The sequence below is a fragment of the Gekko japonicus genome, unplaced genomic scaffold (assembly GCF_001447785.1).
Source record: "Gekko japonicus isolate JY-2015 unplaced genomic scaffold, Gekko_japonicus_V1.1 scaffold11, whole genome shotgun sequence".
Lineage (NCBI taxonomy): Eukaryota > Metazoa > Chordata > Lepidosauria > Squamata > Gekkonidae > Gekko > Gekko japonicus.
Window position 1 is genome coordinate 3,375,298 of NW_015166418.1, and position 23,645 is coordinate 3,398,942.

Here is a 23,645-nt window from a genome sequence, read left to right on the forward strand (position 1 = left end):
AGAGATCAGTTTCCCCTGAGAAAACAGCTGCTTTAGAAGATGGAATCTATGGCATAATACCCCTCTGAAGTCCCTCCCTAAACCCCACACTCCACAGGCACTGCCCACAAAATCTCCAGTAATTTCCCAACCCAGAGCTGGCGACCCTAGTCTACACATGCATCCAATTGAGGTGGTAGAGTTAGACAGCAGGCGTGTAGGTCACAATTTTGAGTGTTCCCTCCTAGGGTTACCGGCCATAGGCTGGCAACCAGCGGGGCTGGGGCAAGGAAAGAGAGAGGCAAAACCATAGAGTTCTGTCAGGATCCCAGAGTGTCACGTCAAGGAAATGGCATCACTTCTATTTACAGGAAATGACACCACAGTGTTGGCACCACACCAACTTTCTGGTGATCCCCCCCCAAGTGGCAGCGGGTAACAAAGAGGTGAGGGACCTCTCACTATCCCTCAGAGTAAGAGAGGAAAAAACGCCATGCAAATAATAACTCGAATATTGAGGAGAGAGGTTTAGGCCCAACTATTCCCTTCTTGTCCTGTTCTTAGGGTTGCCAACTCCAGGCAGGGAAATTCCTGGTGATTGGGGCAGAACCTGAGGAGGGCGGAGTCTGAGGAGGGGAGGGAGCTCAGCAGAGACACGATGCCGTAGAGCTCACCTTCCAAAGCAGCCATTTTCTCCAGGGCAACTGATCTGTGTAGTCTAGATTTCAGTTGTAACTCATGTGCTTCATCCCTGCAGTCTGAAGGGGTGCAGTCCATTCTCCTGCCTCAGGTCTTTACCGCCTTGTCCCTGGCCAGGGCCTGGAGATGACATTCGCAAGGGACAGTTGGGGATCAAGATGAAAGGAACTTAATCCGCACTCCCTCCTCCTGCTTCCTTCCGTAACCTCTTCCTCCAGACCATTTGTGTCCCTGACTAAGTATAATTCCTGTCTCAGAGCCGGGGTGAGGGACAAACAGCAGGGAAAAGGAGAGCTTATGTGTACGGGGAAGAGGGATATTGAGTGGGAAGGGGTTTAAGACTATCACTTATTCCCTCTTGCAAACGCCCCCTAACGTGCCCACGTAAGTATTTGGGAAACCCATGCCTACCTTATAAGCTGTAATTGTGGCCGTTGGTATTTCTGTATCCTGAGGTGAATTGCATGTTTAACTGAGTTTCCCATAATACCTTCCTTCCTTTCCCCAGCTATAATTTGAAGCGGTCTGTACGTGCCGTTCTTTCACTCCTTATTTGTTTTATGACTTGCAGAATGCACCGAGGAGAATTCTTTTGCCAGCGGATCCTCCGTTTGCTCCTGTTTCTTTTATGTAATATCTAGGAGTGACCCAGCTTTGGCAGAGCAAGAGTGGCTTGCATGTAGCCGGCCAGTGAATCCACGAGGAGGAAAGGTTCGAACTGGGGGTTTCCCAGCTTCCCAGTCTTAGCAGTTACACTCTTGCTCTGTTCTCTTACGTTATAGGTCTTGCCCTGACCTGGATGGCCCAGACTAGCCCAATCTCATCAGATCTCGGAAGCGAAACAGGGTTGATCCTGGTTAATACTTTGATAGGAGACCATCATGTAAGCCCAGTGGTGCTTTGCAGAGGCAAGCAATGGCAAACCACCTCTGAACATCTCTTGCCTTGAACACCCTATAACAGTGATGGCGAACCTTTTAGAGACCGAGCGACCAAACAGCGACCCAAAACCCACTTATTTATCGCAAAGTGCCAACACGGCAATTTAACCTGAATACTGAGGTTTTACTTTAGAAAAAAACAACTCATACATTAACTTAAGATGATCCAAACAAAGGAAGGAAAGCAATCCCAAATGCTTTCATTTACTTAACATTATTTGGCAGAGAATTCGACACTCTAATGATGGTCTAGGCCTGGCTGGGGCGATGGCACACGTGCCCACAGAGAGGGCTCTGAGTGCCACCTCTGGCACCCGTGCCATAGGTTCGCCACCACTGCCCTATAAGGTCACCTTAAGTCAGCTATGACTTGACGGCATTTTCCACCACCGGTTCTTGTGTGTACCCGGCTTGGGAGCCTGAATTACATTAGATGCTGAGGTGAATTATTTACTATGCAGCATTTTAGAATTACGTCGAAAGGGCCCTGGGGCATGGTCTGATGGCTCTCTTGATGAAATGCAGCTGGCGTGGGACTGATCACTGCCTGGGTGGGAGATTTCAAAGGAACCCTTTTGATACTGTCTTGACGGGAGAGTGGTAGGCTGTAGATGTACCAAAATAACTAGAACATCAACTAATAAATAAATAAAGGGTTCTTGAACTGCATGATGGCTCCAACATGCACCCCGTGTGTGCAGGGGAGCATGGCTTCCCTGTCGGCCATCAGTAGCGAGAGTGTTAACACTGCCTGTAGAAGGAAGCACACAGCATTTATTGCTTGCTGCCTTCATTTATATCTTGACTTTCTCCACACTGGAGAGCCAAAGCAGCTTGCATTGTTCTCTTCTTTTCCATTTTATCCTCAGAACAACCCTGTGAAGTAGGTTAGGCTGAGAGTGTGTGTGACTGGCCCAAGGTCACCCAGCAAGCTTCCATGACAGAGTGGGTATTCGAACCTGCATCTTCAGCACTCTAACCACTGTACCATACTGGCACTAAGTGTGACACCAGGGCATGTGGAACAACACGCAGGTGACTGCCTTTACATGAATTCAGGGTCCTGTCTAAATATCAATCAAGGAAGTGCAGTTTATGCATAAAAGTGTCATGCATTCCCAGACCCGTGGCTCTACACCAGGGGTCCCCAGCGAGGTTCCCATGGGTGGCATGGCACCCACCAGCACCTTTCCTGGTGTCCATCAAGTGTTCTTAGAAAGTGGGTGGGGCCAGGTGAAGCTTCTGATTGGTCACTGAAGGTTTGAGTGCCTGTGCAGATTTTTAAAAACATTGCTTTGGCAGCCGCCGCCATCACAGCACAACTGTCTTCACTGTGTGACTGAAAGGTAATCTGCGGCAGCCATTTTGTGTAGGGATCCCAAATCCCCGCCCCAGAGGCCCGTTCCCTGGCACCACCAGATCGGGCCCCGGGGGGAACTCCACCCCGACGTGCATGTCACCCAGAAGTGATGCGACCACGCCGGGCACACTGGGGGCGGGGCCACGGCCATCTAAGGGAAAACTCTATGGTTTTCCCTTGCATGGCCGTGCCTCCGCCCCCAGCGTGCCTGGCGTCCTCCCGTCACTTCCGGGTGACGTGCGCGCACCAGACGCCAGCTGGGAGCCCCCCGCTCCCGGCGAAGATCAACTTGGCGACCGTAATTTTGTGGCTAGTTCACCTTCTGCAGCAGCCGTTGTGTGGCTGCCATTTTGTGGCTGCACCCATCATTCCATTTCAGAACAAGGTGCCTGCAGGCTCAAAAAAAGGTTGGGGATCCCTGCTCTACACCATTAAATCCACTGGTTCAAAGGCCTCCTCTGGGATCAAAAGGCCTACTCTGGCTGCAAACAAACATAAGGGTGACTGTTTTCATTCTAATGCCCTATAACGTCTTAAGCAGTATCTTCTACACAAGCGTTGGTTTTTTTAAAATGGTACCAAAATTACTTGTGCTTTTGACATACATATCTACTATATGAAACCATGTAACTATTTTAACTAACGTCATTCAGTGCCTGTTGAGTCAGTGAAGTGATCTGAGATGCGTTCTGAGGAATAAAATAATCACATGTTGTCTACAAGCATGTTTTTCTGCACATGTTAAGGTTTGCCACCAACCAGGTGGCAAACCAGGTGGCAAAAAACAGGCTTGGCCGCCATTTTCCTTTTAGCCACGTTTTCCCTCTCAACCAGTGGGTTGCTGTTATTTAGCCGTATGCCTCGCCCTAAACTGGATAGCCCAGGTCAACCCGATCTTGTCAGATCTCAGAAGCTAAGCAGGGTTGGCCCTGGCTAGTATTTGGACGGGAGACCACCAAGGAAGTTCCGGGTCACAGGGCAGGCAATGGCAAGCTACCTCTGAACCCCTCTTGCCTTGAAAACCCTGCGGGGTTGTCATAAGTCAGCTGGGACTTGGTGGCACTTTCCTCCATCAACAGCTGTATGCCTTAAGTGCAGAGTTGCTAGCTCCAGGTTGGGAAATTCCTGGGGATTTTGGGGGTGGAGCCTGAGGAGGGCAGAGTTTGAGGAGGAGAGGGGCTTCAGTGAGGTACAATGCCATAGAGCGTTGCCAAGTGTCACTTACCTCTTCTGCGGAGGATTCCCGGGTGGCTCCCGGAGCGCGCGCGCCGCATACACGTCACCAGGAAGTGACGTTATGACGCCGGGCACGCTGGGGGCGGGGCCACGACCATACAAGGGAAAACCATAGAGTTTTCCATTGTATGGCCGTGGCCCCACCCCCAGCGTGCCCAGCATGTCCGTGTCACTTCCTGGTGACGCGCACGTCGGGGAGGAGTTCCCCCCATGGCCCTATCCGGCGGCACGGGGGAACGGGCCTCTGGGGCGGGGGTTTCCCTGCCCCCTGGGGGGACTTGGGATCCCTAATGCCATAGGGTCCACCTTCCAAAGCAGCCATTTCCCCCAGGCCTATCAACATCCAATGGGCTTTTCCTCAGACTGCAGTGGGCTTTTCCTCAGATGCCTGAGATCTTTCAAGCATGCACAAACCATCCTTCTCCCTATACAGTTCCCATGCTAACTGGGTGGTGCAGAAGTTAGCATTTTCTTGGAGGGGGGAAAAAAGTCATGGTTCAAGTTCTGGGAAAATCCAATGCCTCTGCAGCAGAAGCAGTACCTTCCAGAAAGATGGCTGGATTCCCAGGAACACATTGTCCAGGGCATAGTCTGAAGGGCACATGGTGCAGCGACCTTGCAGAAGCTAAGCGAGGTTCTGCTCCGCGCCTGCATAGGAGACGTTCTGCAAATCCTTATGTACACCGCTGAGTTTCAGGATGGAAGAAAAACAGGACACTAATGTAATAAACAAGTGCTTTTGCTGTATTGTTAACTGAAAGTAGGGAAATGCCTAGGAGGTGGAGCATTCTGGGCACACCTTGGGGAGGGCTTGGAGATTTGTTTGCTAGAGAAGCTCAAGGTCCTCGAGACTCGAACACCATACCTGGGACAGATATGTGGTGAAGAAGCGGGCACTAGGGTTGCCAATCCCCCGCTGTATGTACAGCGGGGGAATTCAGTGCTGTTCCGGGAGTGCGCACGTGCGCGCACCGCAACCCCATCACCCGGAAGTGACGCAACCATGTTGGGCACGCCGGGGGTGGGGCCACAATCATCCGAGGGAAAACCATACAGTTTTCCCTTGGATGACCGCGGCCCCGCGCCCGACGTGACTTCCGGTGATGTGCTGATGCCGGGCACGTCGCGTGCTTTGGGGGTGGGGTTTCCCCCAGGGCCCGATCCGCCAGTAGCAGGTAACAGGCCTCTCGGGCGGGGGTTTCCCCACCCCCCGGGGGAACTTAGCAAGCCTAGCAGGCACATACCTCTATGCTCAGCTTCACATCTATAGCAATATGTGATGCAAGTGCTCCACATGGACTTCTGCATTGAGGAAGGCCATATTTTCACAATCCCCTCCCCTTCCTGAGAATCATGTGAACTGGCCATCGCATATAAAGGCCTACACATGGAACCTTTTGCATGACATATAACTTGGCTTGGGAAATACAATTTACCACATGGACAACCTTTCGCCTGTGGTAATTGTTCTATGTGTAATTGTGCTGAGGCTAAGAAGTCCTTTCAAAATACTGCCAAAACAAACCTTTTTTATTAATACGTTTTGCAACTGCCAAAGCAAAGGAGCGATCTACTGTATCCAATGTCCATGTGGTAAATTGTATTTGGGTCAAACATCTAGACCTGTAAAAGTCAGAATAGGTGAACACTGAAGCTGCATTAGATTGCATAAGCGTTCTGTATCATTAGTGAACCATTTTCTGGACTTGGGACATACGGATAAACAGCTAAAACTTTGGATTATTGAGACCAGGGGTCCTCAAACTTTTTAAACAGGGGGCCAGTTCACTGTCCCTCAGACTGTTGGAGGGCCGGACTATAGTTTAAAAAAACCCTATGAACAAATTCCTATGCACACTGCACATATCTGCAGTGTGGCGCCCCTGAGGGCCAGCGCGCCCTAGGCGAGCCGGCCCTGCTGGCGGGCCGGATAAATGTTTTCGGCGGGCCGCATGTGGCCCACGGGCCGTAGTTTGAGGACCCCTGATTGAGACTGTACAGACTACCAATTTGAACATGTGCAGAGTGCTCCTGAGAAGAGAGTTGTTTTGGATTCACCAACTGCAGACGTGGGCTCCTTTGGGATTGAATGAAGAAGTGGACTGGACTTGCTGTTTGTGAACATATATAATTGTTTTCTGTCAATTCTTTGGGCTGACCTGTTTCCCCCTGCCCCCATGCGGCTCCTTATCTCCCTCTCCTCTGTACTCGCTCCCATCTTGTATCTCTCCTGGCTGACACTGTGCGATGTAAGTAGGTGATTGCATCACCCCAGGTTTACGATATATGGAAGCCATTGCAGCAGCTTGTAACAGAATCTTTATCTTGATGGAGGGACACACATTCAGACCTATGAAATCTCTGGTACCAGGTTTGTTGACCAATTTCATTATTTTAATTTGGGCTTAATTTATTATACAATTGGATGCATTAAAATTTTTTATAATTTCATTTCATTTCTTATTAATTCGGAATAATTGGTGGAATTGATATGCCTATACTTATGGCCCATCACTGATACCAATAATACAATTACAAATATATAAGGTCTTTGAAAGAATCATTTTTCAATCAATAATGATTTTATATACATTTGGATGTAATAATTGTTTCCCCCCCCCCCCCCTATTTTTAGTTTTTGTTTTATAATCTCAGGAAACAACATCTGGTTTTAATATATGAGTACTTAAGATCTTGCATACAGGTCTATGAATGTGTGTCTATACTATATTGATAATTGTGACCACTGAGGAAGGCCCTTAGGGGCCGAAACACGTTTGGTCTTCAGTAGGAAAGTGTTTACCCATCATATGTATTAGTATTTGATAAGTTTTTATGTCTGATACTTAGATAAAGATTTTTATCAGTATATGTTTTAACATGTGTACACCCTAATAAATATTTGTACTTTTATAATATACATTGTTAGCTTAGCCCTTTGGTTCGCAGTTTCATCTTGGGTTGAGTTTCTTCCCCCACCCCCTTTTCCCCAGTTTTTGCCAGGTCACCATGACACCTGGAAATTTCATTGTGGCACCTAGGTGTGTGCGTGCGTGTGCGTGCGCGTGCATGTGTGGTAACAATTAGAAAATATGGTCTAACATAACCCTGAAGTCTGAAATAACTGAGATTTTGAAGGGCTCGCTGTTAGAGCCAAAGAAAATTCGTTGAGGCCTGTGGTACACCATCTCTTAGGAGGCAAGCTGAGATCTGAATTTCTTCTTCCTCTCCTCACAGGGTACGTCCAGGCCTGTCGAGCACTGATGATTGCAGCCTCAGTTTTGGGACTCCCTGCCGTGTTTTTGCTGGTGACCGTCCTGCCTTGTATCCGAATGGGCAATGAACCCGGAGTGGCCAAATATCGACGGTCCCAGCTGGGCGGAATCCTTCTGATCCTCTTGGGTAAGATGCACATGATCTTAGCTCACCTGTCTATTGCCAATGGTCAAAGACTGGGTTTTATTTAAAGGTACATTCAGGGGTCATTTTGTAGAAAAAGAGGTGCAGGAGCTCATTAGCATAACTTATTTGCATATGCCACACCCCCTGACATCACTGGAAGTGTGTCAGAAGGCAACACCCACCGCTCAGGCTCCACTGTTTTGGATTACTAGCTATTGGGACGCGGATGCACAGATCTGCCCTCGCATATGAGGGAGAACTTGTACCTGAAGGGGGGCTGGGGGGGGGCTCTGCAACTTACCTGGCTGCTTCTTGCTCTGACTGAGGGCTGCTGGGAGCAGGGGGTGGGGCTTGTTGCATGTGCCCGCCCCCTGAGCTCTTTACTGCCGGAGCTCCGCTCCTGTGTGCTCCTGCAGGAAATGACCCCTGGGTACATTAGTCCAAATAATAGGTTAAAATTGGGAATAGTTCCTTGAGCAATTTGCCATGGCAGAAACCTGCTCCTTACAATTCTACTATTACTCAGGATAGTAATAGCAGGAAAGGAGGACAGTCTAAAGGTAACTTCTCACATGGTCATTTTCTAACATAGTGGAAATTCCTGTGTAAGGGACAAAATCATATACAAAAAAGGGACAAAAACATATACATTGTGTGTAAACTTCTACATATCCCTGAGACTGATATCTGTGTAGGAGAATGCATACCTGGTGAAAGATTTCCTTTGCAAACTTTTTCAAAGCCAGAACAGAATTTTGTCCTACATATCCATTTTTCCAAGTGTCTGTTCAAAATTTCTTGCAAGCACAAAGATCAAAAGCATTATACCTGGTGAAAAGACAGAGATATAAATTTGAATGAGTACATATTATCTGTGTAATAATAAATAGCTTAGCCTTTTATATGGAGCTTTCCATGACAACAGAAAGCTATACAATGACTCTGTAGGGTAGGCTAATACTGTGAGAATAATGGTTTGCCTAAGAACACATTTTGAGTTCAAGGCAGATTGGAGACCTGAACTGGGGAATTTCCGATTCCAAGTTCTGTCTCTTACTGTTTTTATTCTATCGAAGCTTGCTGGATGACCTTGGGTCAGTCACATACACTCTTGTATTCTCTCTCTCTCTCTGCCTAACCAACCTCACAGGGTAGGTGTTGAGAGGATTAAACAATCTTGTATGCCACTTTGGGGCCCCATTCATGGAGAAAAGTGGGGTATAAATAAATTATCTTGTAAGCGGCATTAAACAAATACAGATTTAAAAGGTGACAAATGCATTTGAGAACAAATACGTGCAGTGCATGTACTTTCCCCAGCATGGAAGGGGAAAAGCACATGCCAGGAAATCGCCATGGATAAAGCAGCCCTACATTTGCATAAATATGAATAATTGGTTTAGCTGACATTTTGCTTTGCCTGAAAGAGAACTCTGGAGATGCTGCCCATTTCAGAACCTGCAGACTGAAAGGGCAGCTTGCATTGATTTCATTCAGAATCTTTGCCTTTCTGGAAACTGACTGGTAGGAAGGGTGGCATGCTGCTTGCTTAGGCAAGAAAAGTAAAGGCCGTCTGGTGGGAAATAATTAAAAAATAGTGATTCCAAGCTCAAAGGAAGCTTTCCTTGCTGTGCATGTATGATTAATTAACCAAGATTTGCAAGCATTGCTTGCATTAAGGATTACTTGTATCCCATCTCTAGGCCACTGTTTCCCAGGCAGCTACCCCCAAGCAAAATATACTAGACATTCCAATGCAACAAATAGTCAAAGTAGTGATAGATCAAGATGGGTAGCTGTGTTAGTCTGTCTGTAGCAGCAGAAAAGAGCAAGAGTCCAGTTGCACCTTAAAGACTAACAAAATTTGTGGCAGGGTAGGAGCTTTTGGGAGTCACTGCTCACTGGAGCAGTGACTCACAAAAAGATCAGTGACTCCCAGAAGATCATACCTTGACACAATATTTTTAGTCTTTAAGGTACGACTGGACACTTGCTCTTTTCTACAAATAATCAAAATATCTGTAATAATGATCAGTAACCAAACAGGAGCCCCCCCCCCCCAGCTCTTGTTTCCTACCACGGCTTAGCTGGACAGCAGGGGGGAACACGCAGGTAAAATGTGGGCACAGATTTGGCATTCCCTTCCCGCATGACCCAGAAGTGCCATCATCATGCCATGAGTGTGATGATGTCACAGTCCCTTTAAATGTGAAAGCCAGAACTTCCTTTGGAGTTCAATTGTGCTTCTTCCCTCCCCTCTCCCAGAGGCTCCTGGAAAGTCCCTCACCAGCTTGTCAGTCTCACTTGGCAACCCTAAATGGTACCAGTGTGTGTGGCTTGGTTGGAGAGCAACCAGTGTGTTAGAAGCACAAGCTCCTACAATGGAATCACAGGGACCTTCTGGATGTGTGTGGGTGGGTGGGGGTTGGACCTGGAAGTGAAATCACACTGTGACATCACATCCTTGCTCCTGGCTCCACCCACAAAGTCCCCATATATTTCCTGAGCCGGACCTGAGAACCCTACCCAATGGAAATACCCCTGCTTCCTGACTCCTGCTGGTTCTCAGGCCATGCCTATTTACTGCTTAGAGCATTGGTGGCTCCTTCCAGTGAGCAAAGCACAAAGTCACCCACATTGGGCCAAAAGTCTAAAGGCAGAGACGTGTCCCCACGTGCCCTCCATGGCTCCACTCTGTGAGGCATGCTTCACTTATATCGGTCTGAGCTGCTCTCACATTGGTGTATTTTTCTTTCTTCCCAGCGAGGTGGAAGACACAGCCAGTATCGCCCCGATAACAATGAGCTTTACAGTCTCAGCCAGCACCTGCATATTCTTGAGGCCTCCTCATCTCGTAACAACAGGCCTTGGTGTCTTGTTTTCACCAGTTTGTTTAGCTGAGGGGGAGGCGGAGGACGGCTGGGCAGAGACTGGCCTCTTTGTGTTGCCCTGCCCTGCGGTCGGCCTTCTCCCTCGGCGGCCAGCGCTGACATCATGCCTCATTATAGTGGATGCCATGCACGCTTGCCCACTTGCCAGAGGCTACCAGAGACGTGTCCAGCCGCAGCAGGGACTTCACGTTGTCTGCAATTCAGGAAATTCAGGCAATAAAGCCACAGATGGTTTGTGCTGATCTGATAAAAATGGGGATGTTTAAAAAGCATTGTATAGTGCAGTCGTGGGATGCTTCCCACATGGTGTGGATCCTCTGCTTCCCTGTCAGTGCTGCCACGAACTGAGAGGCATTTGCATAGGCAACAGAGCATGCATTTTAAAAAAAAAGTCCCCCCCACCAGCCCTCCAGTGGTATGGTGGGGAAAAGGTAGCTGTAGGGGGATGACAGACTCTACCCCCAAATCTCCAGGAATTTCTCAATCTGGAGTTGGCAGCGCTACAAAATTCCTCCCTCCCACTCTACTCTTGGCTTGTACAAATGTTACCTTCCCTTGCATTTCAGAGCTCATCAACATTATGTCATCACAAGCATCTTGGCTAACCATGTTGAGGCGCTCCAAACCCTAGTTTGTATGCATGGTCTGAAGCATGCTTGCCAACTTCGGATTGGCTGTAATGATGGTTAGGAAGAACACCAGTGCAGACGCAATGCTGAAACTATGGCTGGCTTTGAAAATTTAGAGGAAGGTGGAACTTTCGTGACAGAGGAGGGAAAAAGAGTGCTAAAGAAAGTTCTAGACGATCTGAGGTAAAACGGTTAAAACAACTGATAAAATCCCAACAAAATTCTCAGCAGTAAAGTAACTGGTAAAATCAGCAGTAAAAAAAAAAGTGGGTAAAAATGATCTAAAGACCTAGGTAAAAAGAAATATCTTCCCCTCATTCCTAAAAGTTAACAAGAACTCATTTAACTAATAGTTAATAATTCCACAAGGTCTTCCACTTCTACATCAGGGAAGGCTTCTTGCATTTGATAAAATCCCTGTGATGAGCTAAATGGTAAATCGGATCCAACCCCAAACTCTTGTATTGTATCCAATTCCTGGCAGTTCCTGGCAACTAGCAGGAGTGTTGTGGGGGCCAGGGTCTTGGGAGAAAATTATTAAAAATTAAAAATAAAAACAGGGCACTGTCTATTTAAATGAGATTCCTACCACAGAGCTCTTGGCAATTCCTAGAACTACCTGGAAATAACAAATGATAGCTCTAGGAATCACTGGGAACTCTACAGGAAAACTGGGGCCTTGGCAGCCCTCAGGCAAAAATTGCCCTCTCCCCCTTCTTCCATCAGTACGGCCCTACAGATGGAACAGGCAGGAAGGACCACATTGTCTTCTTTCCCAGAGATGATGACTGCCAGGGTCTCAATGTTGTGAGGGACAAGTAGGGCTTCACAGGCTTCCCTCCCAGGGCATTTTCACTACTAGAAACAGCCCGGGGGGGGGGCCTGCTTGTTCCTTCCTTGGGCTCTATTGAGAGCTGTGCAGAGCAGCTGAGAGGCTTTTAAAGAATAGTACCTCCCATGAACATGTGGCTGAGAGTCAGATTAGACAGTCGTGACCTGATTTATGTCAGACGCAATGTGTATTTCAGCCCTAAGTCTAGCTCTAGAACTAGTTAAGGTCATGTGCTTTTAGGGCAAGTCCTCAAACTACCAGTTCCTTAACACTGTTAAATATAAGAGAATGTCTCTAAAATATAAGAGAATGTCTCTAAATTTTACAATCTATCAACTACAGCACCTGCCTATGACCTTCAGTTCTTCAACTCCATGGTCCTCAGACACCCAATGACTTCAAACAACTCTGTTCTTTCTTTCCCCCCCCTGTGAAGCCTTTCATGAGCACGTGCACACACACCTTCCCTACTGGAATTAAACCTAAATATGTGCAGTGGGAATGAATGCACAGGGTATCGGAAAGTTTGTTTGTATGTGGAGGTGGACTTTGAGAGAGAAGCAGGAAGGGGCCAAACAAGAACTAAAAGTGGCAGAGTGACTTGCCCTACCATTTCTGAATGATTCACAACACTTCTCTTGTTTGCATAAACTGGCTGCATCCACATATTGCTGGATTTTGCCCAGTTGTTGGACTATAGCAGTAATCCACAACTGCATTTGACTTGTCTATACACAAGTTAATTTATTTCCTCCCAAACATCCCCCCCCCATCATCATAATCCACCCTGTAGAATAGGCAGGAAGGTTTGGGGTTTTTTTTTCCGAATGTTCTCTCTCTTTTGCTCTTCCTGTTCAGTGTGTCACCGGTAAATGTTTATTCTCCTTTTACAATTTTCCAAAAACACGACCCTTCCTGTCAGCCCCACCTGGGAAGAATTCTGCTGCATGTTCTAATCATCCACAACAAATCAGCATCTGTCTATAAGTTTGAACTCTATCTTCCATTCCAGTGTACTTGGAAAAAGTGTGCATGCACACAAAAGCTCATACCTTGAATAAACTTTTGTTGGTCTTAAAGGTGCCACTAGACTCTGAATTTGTTCTACTGCTTCAGACCAACACGGCTGACCACCTGGAACCATCCACAACTACGGCACCCTTTAATCTATCCAGCACTCTGCTTTCAAAATCATATACCCCTCTTTGTCTGACCATGTGATACACGACCTTAAACTGCTGTCTGCTCCCAAATCCAGTTTCAACACCTTGTTCAAAGCCCTTCCCCTTCTTTCTCCCCACTCTCGTATCATATCCTGATACAGTACTTGCAATATTTCTGGGTCCACTGATGAAGATTACAAGGAGGAGGAATGGCTAATTTTTTTTTTTTAACTATGAAGAGTAATAGCAACATTCTTTTCTTTTTCTTTTTAAAGCCCCCGGAGGGGATTTTTTATTGATTTTTTAAACACTACAAAAACTAGAACAGAAAAAAGGGAAAGGGAAAGCTACATATAAGGGAGAAAGTAAAGAACCCACTACTAACTAAAAACCCAAGAGAGGAGATCTCCAACTAGCTTTTTATACTTCATTCAGACTTTTCATCTTTGTACTTCTTATGAACTGTGTCAATCTTTCAACCCTTTTAACCATCCCCAGTTACATTTAATTGCCCAATAACAGTGCCCCCCCAGAGGTCCATCAGTGGCTATTAGCCACAAAGTATAGATAGGGACTCTGGGGCAAGTGATGCTCTGTCATCTTGGTGCTTGGGGGGGGGGGGTCAACAGTGGGAGGGCTTCTAATGTCCTGGCCCCACTGGTGGACCTCCTGATGGCACTGGTATTTCTGGCCACTGTGGGATACAGAGTGTTGGACTGGATGGGCCTTTGGCCTGATCCAACATTGACATCTCTTATGTTCTTATCCCCTAGAACCAAAGTTCTCAAAGGCACAATTCAGAGTCCTTCAGCCTTTACTTCTTCTTCTCTCTCTTCCGCAGTTTGTAGGAACTTTTCGGGGCTGATGCCCCCAAGAGTAATAGCAACATTCTGTACAGCAGTATCTAAGGGCCAATATTCATGTTGTGCCTGAACCAACTCTCAGTGACATGTTCATGCATCACAGGGGGTAACCTTTAAAAAACTCCCCATTGCTCTGCAATGCAGTTGTGGATTACTGCTATAGTCCAACAACTGGGCAAAATCCAGCAATATGTGGGTGCAGCCTTAGGCACACTGAGTTTGAGATGGTTACGAGAGATTATAGAAACTACGTTCCCCCTTCGGTTTGGGCCTCAGCCATTGGATACGTAGGTGAACCTTTCCCCCAATTGGAAATCTACTTTGAGCAGGGGTAATTTCGTAGAAAAAGAGGTGCAGGAGCTCATTAGCATTAGCATACCTTATTTGCATATGCCACACCCCCTGAAATCACCGGAAGTGTGTCAGAAGGCAACACCCACCGCTCAGGCTCCACTGGACGGTTTTGGATTGCTAGCTATTGGGGGGGGGGGATGTGCAGATCTGTCCTCGCAGAGGAGGGAAAGCTTGTGCCTGAATAAAACTTGGCCTTAAAGGTGCCACTGGACTGTTTTGGACTGGGGGGCTGGGGGGAGCTCTGCAACTTACCTGGCTGCCTCTTGCTCTGACTGAGGGCTGCTGGGAGCAGGGGGTGGGGCTTGTTGCATGTGCCCGCCCCCTGGGCTCTTTACTGCCGGAGCTCCGCTCCTGTGCGCTCCTGCAGGAAGAGACCCCTGACTTTGAGGAATGCTCTCCTGAGCAAAGTACATCAGGTTCCCTCACTACTGTCTTTTCCTCTATAGGCATTTTTCCCCCCCTGTGGGTTGACTTGTTCTTTTATAATGGCTGTGATTAAAAAAACAAACAAAAACAAATACACATTATGGAATTTTTACTTGGTTGTTTTATTACACTTTTTGGATGAGATAGCTGTGAGTTTATTGTATATTTTTACTTCTGTTGTAAGCAGCTTCAAGCTGCTGTTTGAACATCGGGGAATCCAGCGTATAAATCTTTAAATACATAAATAAATCCCCTGGCCACGGTAAAGCGCTCAGGGACAGCCCTTCCATCTGCCACAGGCCGTAGTAAAGCCAACATGGAATTTACAATAACTCTTGAAAGCTTGCCAGGAAAATAGTAAGTTCAGTTCTTCCGGCTGATTTGATGACAGCTCAAAATAGGTTTCTGACGACAATAATACAGGTACTCCACCCTTCCAGCCCCTCAGTCGCCCCTCCTTGATCTCTAACCCATCAATGCTCTCATCAAATCAAAGTGGAGTTTTTCGTGCATTGATCCCCCCCCCTCCAAAAAAGAACAAAAGGCAGTTTGAAAGAGGCATATTGTTGGAAACAGGACTCTTTCAACTCACTTTCAACAATCCCTTTGACAACGGTTGCAGACCCTTAAACTAGGGCTGCCCACCTCCAGGTGAGGCCTGGAGTTCTCCTGGATTCACACAACTGATCTCCAGACTACATAGACCCTACAGAAAATGGCATCTTCATAGGGCAAACTCTAGGTATACTAGGGCTTCTAGGCGAAACCCCTCCCCAAATTCCTCTCCACAGGCACCAGCCCCAGGTCTCCAGGAATTTCCCAGGCTAGAGTTGGCAACCCTGCTAAGTGGAGGTATCTTGACTCCCAAAGATGCCCCAGGCCACCTTACGGTTGCTTCTCTGTGTGTGTTCCAAAACTCAAAGCCGCTCTTTTTCATACACGCCTATCCCCTCCCTTTAATTGAGGGTGGGTTACCTTCCCAAATTCTAAGGGTGCTTCAACAGAGCCACTGTGCAACCATCTCCTACAAGCTGAGAACCCTTTGAGAAACATTAATTGATTGATCTGAACCATTAACCTAAGAAAGGAACAGCCTGCCAGCAGCCCACAGCTGTACTCACCTGGAAATTGCTATAACAGGGGCTCATATTTTCAAACATTCTAAATATCCTATTTCTATAAGCAATGCTTTGAAGGAAACCATTGTTGCATTCTCCCTCAAACATTCAGAATTGCTTAATCTCTCTCCTGCCTGTCCCCTTCCTTGCCTTTTAATCCAAGGACACTTAACAGAGGCTATTACCGGAATGGATGGAAACAGCAATGCTCCTCCATTCTCTTCAGCTGAGGGCGCATGCAGTGAGAAATCTCCCACTGAGTGTGCAAAATATTCTTTGTAAAAGGGAATGGGGAAGTTCGGGCCAGTAAAAAACACTGGTTAAACACTGGTGCTCCCACCGAGTTTCTATAGGAAAAGAGATGTTTAAGAAAACATCTCATTTTAAATACATTTTTAAATGGCTCCACAGTCTGTCTTTGTTTTTTGGTGTGTTTTTTTAAATTTGGCAACACCTTGAAAAGTTCATTTATAACAAAGTAAGCTTCTAGTCCTCAGGATTAAAACGCTAAAACCTAAAAGCCCTCAGTGATCCACACGAGCGGCTTTTGGGTGCGTGTGTGTGCGTGTGCGCATGTGTGAAAGAAACATCATCTTTTAAGAAATGTTCAGCTTTACTGCTGAGGCACTAAAATCTACTGCATAAAAATGGCCCTCATGGAATGTGATCCACAAATCATTTTAAGATGGTGTAGCTGCTGTCCAGGGGGTACCTGGTTCCTTGGTTCTTTTAGTTTTCAGTCAGTATAACCCCAAAGTATAAACATCTCAATTTACTTGTGGAGAACTGTCATTTTCCCTTTAGAGATCAATGCAGTATAATTTTAGTATAAAGTTTCTCTTCCCTCAAACACCATCTAAGGATACCTCATCTCTTCCTGATATCATTTAAACACATAAGTGCGCTTATGAGAAAGTGCTGGATTCTCCTGTCATAAGTGGGAAGCCGAAAATTCGAAAAAGCAACTTGTTCAAGGCCAACCAGCAATCTCCGCAGCTGAATTGAGATGTTAAGAACGTAAGAACATAAGAGATGCCAATGTTGGATCAGGCCAAAGACCCATCTAGCCCAACACTCTGTATCACACAGTGGCCAGAAATACCAGTGCCATCAGGAGGTCCACCAGTGGGGCCAGGACATTAGAAGCCCTCCCACTGTTGACCCCCCCAAGCACCAAGATGACAGAGCATCACTTGCCCCAGAGCCCCTATCTATACCTTGTGGCTAATAGCCACTGATGGACCTCTGCTCCATTTGTTGTTGTTCAGTCGCACAGTCGAGTCCGACTCTTCGCGACCCCATGGACAATCTCCCGCCAGGCTCTCCTGTCTTCCGCCGTCCTCCGAAGTTGGCTCAATTTCATGTTCGTTGCATCGCTGACACTGTCTAACCATCTCATCCTTTGCCGTCCCCGTCTTCTTTGACCTTCAATCTTTCCCAGCATCAGGGTCTTTTCCAGTGAGTGCTCCCTTCTCATTTGGTGGCCAAAGTATTTGAGTTTCAGTTTCATTATCTGGCCTTCCAGGGAACAGTCAGGGTTGATTTCTTTGAGGATTGACTGATTTGTTCTTCTTGCAGTCCAAGGGACTCTCAAGAGTCTTCTCCAGCACCATAGTTCAAAAGAATCTATTCTTCGGCGCTCGGCCTTCCTTATAGTCCAACTCTCACAGCCATACATGACTACTGGGAATACCATTGCTTTGACCATGCGGACTTTTGTTGGCAGGGTGATGTCTCTACTTTTTATCATGCTGTTTAGGTTCGCCATCGCTTTCCTCCCAAGGAGCAGGCGTCTTTTAATTTCATGGCTGCAGTCACAGTCTGCGGTGATCTGGGATCCCAGGAACGTGAAGTCTGTCACTACTTCCACGACTTCCCCTTCTATTTGCCAAGGAGTGATGGGGCCGGATGCCATGATCTTAGTTTTTTTGATGTTGAGCTTCAAGCCCACTTTTGCGCTCTCCTCTTTTACTCTGAGCAAGAGGCTCTTTAGATCCTTTTCACTTTCAGCCATTAGAGTGGTATCATCTGCATATCTGAGGTTGTTGATCTTTTCCCCAGCAATCTTAATTCCCGCTTGTGATTCATCCAGGCCAGCATTTCGCATGATGTACTCTGCATATATATTAAATAAGCAAGGCGACAATATACATCCTTGTCGTACTCCTTTTCCTATGCTGAACCAATCAGTTGTTCCATATCCGGTTCTAACTGTCGCTTCTTGGCCCTTATACAGGTTTCTCAAGAGACATGTGAGGTGGTCTGGTACTCCCATCTCTTTAAGGACCTGCCATAGTTTGTTGTGATCCACACAGTCAAAAGCTTTAGCATAGTCAATGAAGCAGAAGTAGATATTTTTCTGGTACTCTCTTGCTTTCTCCATAATCCAGCGAATGTTGGCAATTTGATCTCTAGTTCCTCTACCTCTTCGAAACCCAGCTTGTACTTCTGGTAGTTCTCTATCCACGTACTGTTGAAGCCTAGCTTGTAGGATCTTGAGCATGACCTTGCTAGCGTGTGATATGAGTGCAATTGTGCGATAGTTTGAACATTCCTTGGCGTTGCCCTTCTTTGGGATTGGAATGCTCCATATGCTTATCTAATTCCCTTTTGAAGCCGTCCATGTTGGATTCTGTTCCTCTAAAACTACGCATGCTCCTAGAAGCAAGGCTAACTAAAACAAGTCATGATCTTACCACCTTTTCAGGGTCAAGACTTGACTCAAGAGGTGAACAGGGAGAACGGATGGATTCGAGTTCAGCACACGCACACACATATGGTTTCCCCCCCCCCGACGAGCTCAGCCACACCCCCAACGTTGGCAACGTGGCTGCGTCACCTCTGGTGACGCAGCTTCGGGGGCGGGATTCCCCCCGGGCCCCAATCTCGCCAGGGCGGGGATCGGGGGCTCCAAAGCGGGGGGTTACCCGCCCCCCCGGGCACATTTGGTAACCCTAAACGGAGCTGTTCTGCCAGGCCTGTGGCTGAGGCAACGGGCATCCATCTATGGCCTCCCTGAGGTCCTTGTCACCCATTTATTAACAGCTGGCTGTCATTTACCCATTATCAATGGGCCAGGGAATCTCTCACAGCGAACCAATTCTATCCTTGGACTGTGACCATCATTTTAATGTATATTACTGTGTTTTAAATCTTTCATTACATTTATTGTATTGTTGAAATGTTGTTACCAGCCCTTAGCCTCCTCATGGGAAAGGCGGGCTATAGAGACGATAAATAAATACATACATACCTACATACAGCTGTTCTCCTGCAGATAAACATGGCTGCCCTCTAAAACTCTCTTCATGGGAGAATAGAGACACAGCTTTAGATTTCTCTACCTGGCCCACTGCATATGTGATTTATTTATTTTTTTGCCACAAGGGTGTATGCTTTTATCAGGGGTCAAGTAGTAATCTATGGGGCAGAAATATTTTTAACAAGTTCTAGAAGAAGAAGAGGAGGAGGAGGTGGTGGAGGAGATTGGATTTATACCCTGCCCTTCACTCAGAGTCTCAGAGTGGCTTACAAACTCCTTCCCCTTCCCCTCCCCACACCAGACACCCTGTGAGGTAGGTGGGGCTGAGAAGGCTCTGAGAAAACTGCCCTTACAAGGACAGCTCTTGTCGGAGCTATGGCTTGCCCAAGGTCATCCAGCAGTTGCAAGTGGAGGAGTGGGGAATCAAACCTGGTGCTCCCAGATTAGAGTCTGCGCACTTAACCACTACACCAAACTGGCTCTCTAGAAGGAAGCACAGTGGCAGTGGGGGAACAAAGATAATTGTGGGAGGCTTTTCTTTGTACAACAAAAGAGCTTTTACAGGAACAGCCAGATGGCTTCCTCGGCTGACACATCTCTGTTTCATAACACTATAAATTCATGGGCCTTTTGCTTCTAAGAAATGGATCAAGATGTCGGACTGAGGCCAAATCTTCCCTGCAGGTTTTATGGAACTGAACTCACAACTGGGCCAATGTCAACTGCTTTTGAAATTCTGTTGATTTTGCACTGGAAGAGCTAAGCACACTAAGCACTGGAAGAGCTAAGGACTGAAAATGCTTCATTTTGACTGCGTTGAGCCCTGTGTGTTCAACCAACAGGTTTAAACTCTCTGAACGTATCACCTTCCATATGCTCCTCCCCAATACAAATATAATTTCCATTATAGTAGGTGCAGCAATATAAATTTGCATTCTCTCTCTGGCTGGAGGCTCTGTCATGTGTTTGTTGCTTTAAACCAAAAAGCTTCTCTCTTGTTTTCTTTCCCCTCATGTTTTTCTTCCTCTTGTAACCCCAGTGCTTTGACACTGCCTTGAGGCATCTTACAATAGCAACAACAACTGAATCCAGGGCAGCTCCCCCACTGCAGAAGATAAAATACTGGTTAATCTGATGCTTCTCAGATGTGGAAACCATTTTTTTTTAAAAGCATAGTTTTAGCCAAACTCTTGTTGAACTTTGTCTTTAAAGAGTTGCATTGACTTCCACATGAACGTACATGAAGCTGCCTTATACTGAATCAGACCATTGGTCCATCAAGTTCTGCAGCTCTCCGGGGTCTCAGGTAGAGGCCTTTTACATCACCTACTGCCTGGTCTTTTTAACTGGAGATGCCATGGGTTGAACCTGGGACCACCAGCACGCCAAGCAGATGCTCTGTCACTGGGCCACGGGCCCTCCCTTGGCCTTCAACAGGAACAACGGCATTCTGCTCTTTGTTGACCCCGGAAGACTTTACCAAGGGAGATGCTTCAAGGAGTACATCACGTTTCAATACAGAACATAGGTCTGGCTGCCCCCATCCCTCAAAAGGGTATCATAAAGCTGGAAAAGGTACTGGGAAAAGAAAGAAACCAAAAGCCATCAAAGGATTAAATAATCTTTCCTGTGTACTCAAGTGTTCAAGGACTTTTTAGTTCTGAAAGAAAAGATGACTCAAAGGGTCTGTTCACATAGGGGAAGGGCTGTGGCTCTGTGGTAGAGCATCTGCTTTGCATGCAGTGGGACCCAAGTTCAGTCCCGGACATCTCCAGTTAAAAAAGGAACAGGCAGTAGGTGACGAGAAAGGCCTCTGCCTGAGACACTGGAGAGCTGCTGCCAGTCTGGGTAGACAATACTGACCAGTATAAGGCTGCTTCATGTGTTCATGTGTGTTCATGTGTCCACCCTCATCCTGTTGACCAGCCCTGCTGTGAAAGTTCTGTGCATAGAACGTAATTCCCTGGGGTGTGGGGACTTGATTCAAATCAGCACTGCGTTACTGCTCAGAAATTACGATCCAAGCATTGAACTTCCACTGCACATCTGGTTGACAAGTCCAGGGAGGGCAGGTAGGCGAGATGAGGTCATGAGGTCAAGCATCCAAATAGATTTATAAAATTATGAACAGCATGGGAGAGTGGAAACAGGTTAATTCTTCTCCCCTTCTCACAATAACTGGGGAGGGGGAGATATCAAATGAAGTGCGTTGGCAAGTAAGTTGAGGAGCAGAAAAGGAAATACTTCAAACAACTAGAAAGTAACGTACGCCAGTCACTGCCATGCCATGTAATGCCATTCTGTTAAGTCATGCCCTGTTCCCCAGAGTTCCTACCTGAGTTGCAGTCTCTGATCTCATCTAAGAGTAGATCAGACCTATACTAGCTAAACCTCAGCAAGGTTGTGGTATTGTTGTCTTCCATCCATACTGTGAGAACTTACATGTGAAGTCTGCTCAGAAAAGTCTTCCCCGAAAACTTTTGTATTGTTACTGAAAACGAGTTGACTTGCTAAGTTGGTTTAAATGCCTTCAGTGTGTCTGATAAACCTTGTGGGTGCCATCAGTTCCTTGAGATGGCTGTTAGCCATGATGATTAAATGGAATCTCCAGGTTCAAAGGTTGTGACTCTCTGCATATGAATGTTGAGGTGGGGGGGAAAAACCTGGGGGAGGTGTTAGCCTTCTGGAGACAGAGGGTTGGCAATTGTACAAAAAAGGATGCAAGACTAGATGAATCGGTAACCTGCTCATATGTCCTTATGTTCCTAAGTAGAGTGGTGATCTTCTATACATTGTTTCCCCAGCACTGTGTGGCATCGTGGCTACGATTTGGTTCCCCGTAAGCGCTCACCGTGAGACGATGATAATGAGCTTCGGATACTCTCTCTACACGGGCTGGATCGGTTCTGCTCTTTGCCTCTTTGGTGGGTGCATCATCGCCTGCTGCTCGGGAGACGCGCAGTCGTTTGGCGAAAACCGCTTCTACTACGCCTCAGGATCCAGCTCTCCCACCCATGCTAAAAGCGCCCACGTATAAAACACTCTGGAGACTTCGTACCTTCATCGAGTGCTTTGAAACGGGTCGATGGGTTTTCTTTGTGTGTTGAATTCACTTACATCTTCATGCACAAGGTGGCCGTATCCCTGGACGAGGAGTTGCTGAACTAGCCCAAGTAATCTGATATCGTAAAAGTATGAAACCCGCACGATTCCCTTAATAGACCAGACCATTCTCGGAATATGTCCAGCTGTCCATGCTCCTATGCTCATGATTACTATTGAAAAGCATTCACTGGTCTGGCCTTTTATCCCTTTTCTTTTCTCTCTCCTTCAGAAAGTGAGCTAACAAAAGTGCAGGTTGTTTTGAATTGTCCGCATGATCTGTAATTTCCCCAGCATTAAGTTGCCATCTCTTCTTTCCCCCCCACCCTGTTTCAAGGCCGTTGTGGGGACAAACGTATGATGAAACGGGGAGGAAGAAACTGTATTGTCCCATGTGCACAAATGTTTCCCTTCTTATGAGATTAGGGGGGTTTCTCTTTGCTTTCTCTGTTCTCTTTTTAAAGGAATCTGATCACTTTTGTAACAGTGTTTTTGCCTAAACGCATCAGTATGAAGGAGGCACAGCCAAATGTTTCTAATTACAAGGTAAATAACAGAACATTTGTACATAGTCTTAAATATAAGTAATGGGGCTAATCCCCAGACCACCCTTCCCCCCCTTTTTTGTACAGTTTTGTTGCTAAAATGTACTCCCCCCCCCTTTTTACTTTTTTCCAATTAATTTGTATTCTGACATGCACTATTGGTGTGGATCTTGTCTAAAATGTATCCTATAATCTATCAGATGCCAATTCAGTAAAATCCAATGAATACTGATGATGCCTTTGTTCTGAAGTACTGTACAATATCCAGAAATAAATGTTGACATTACTAGTCTGTTTCCTTCTCATTATGCCACCAGATGTCTTTTCTTCCAGGTTAGCCTTTTTTCTTTTTTCTTTTTTTTTTTGCGAATTTTCATTTTGCTTTCTTCTTAGGCAATTGGCAATCAGTTCTGCCCTGCAAATAAGAACATTATGGGAGGGGAAACTGTGTCATTTTTGTTGTTGTTTAAATTCTAGTGAATTTCTGGCTATTATGATATAAGCTTTTGGTTGGTCACTGATAAGGTTAGATATTGCCCAGTGGACATTGAACGTGTTGGTCCTGAGTTGACTTTGGAGTCAAGCAGACTGCAAACAAAGTTTTGCCATTGTTGTGTTAATTTCATATTTCCCCCCCCCTTCATTCTCTCTCTCTGACACAATGTTCGCAATGTGGACTGCCATTCCACAGCTCCTTGGCAGAACATTTGTGTGCATTACATCACAGGCCCCTGGTACAGTTCCTCGTTGTATCCCCCCCCCAAAGAGAAACAATAAGCACTGGCATTGTGAGATGTGGGCGCCACCGAGGAATGTGTAACACACAGATGTGTGGCTTTGTGA

General features: G+C 46.5%; 1 protein-coding gene across 1 annotated transcript in view; it reads left to right on the plus strand.

Annotated features, from left to right (window-relative positions):
- Positions 1-23,078, plus strand: part of CLDN11 (claudin 11) — a 29,520-nt gene extending 6,442 nt beyond the window's left edge. The window contains exons 2-3 of the mRNA XM_015411597.1: positions 7,453-7,617; positions 21,960-23,078. Of these exons, the coding sequence (XP_015267083.1) occupies positions 7,453-7,617; positions 21,960-22,192 (398 nt within the window). The 3' untranslated portion in view covers positions 22,193-23,078. The remainder of the gene's footprint in view (positions 1-7,452; positions 7,618-21,959) is intronic.
- Positions 23,079-23,645: the final 567 nt, after the last annotated feature.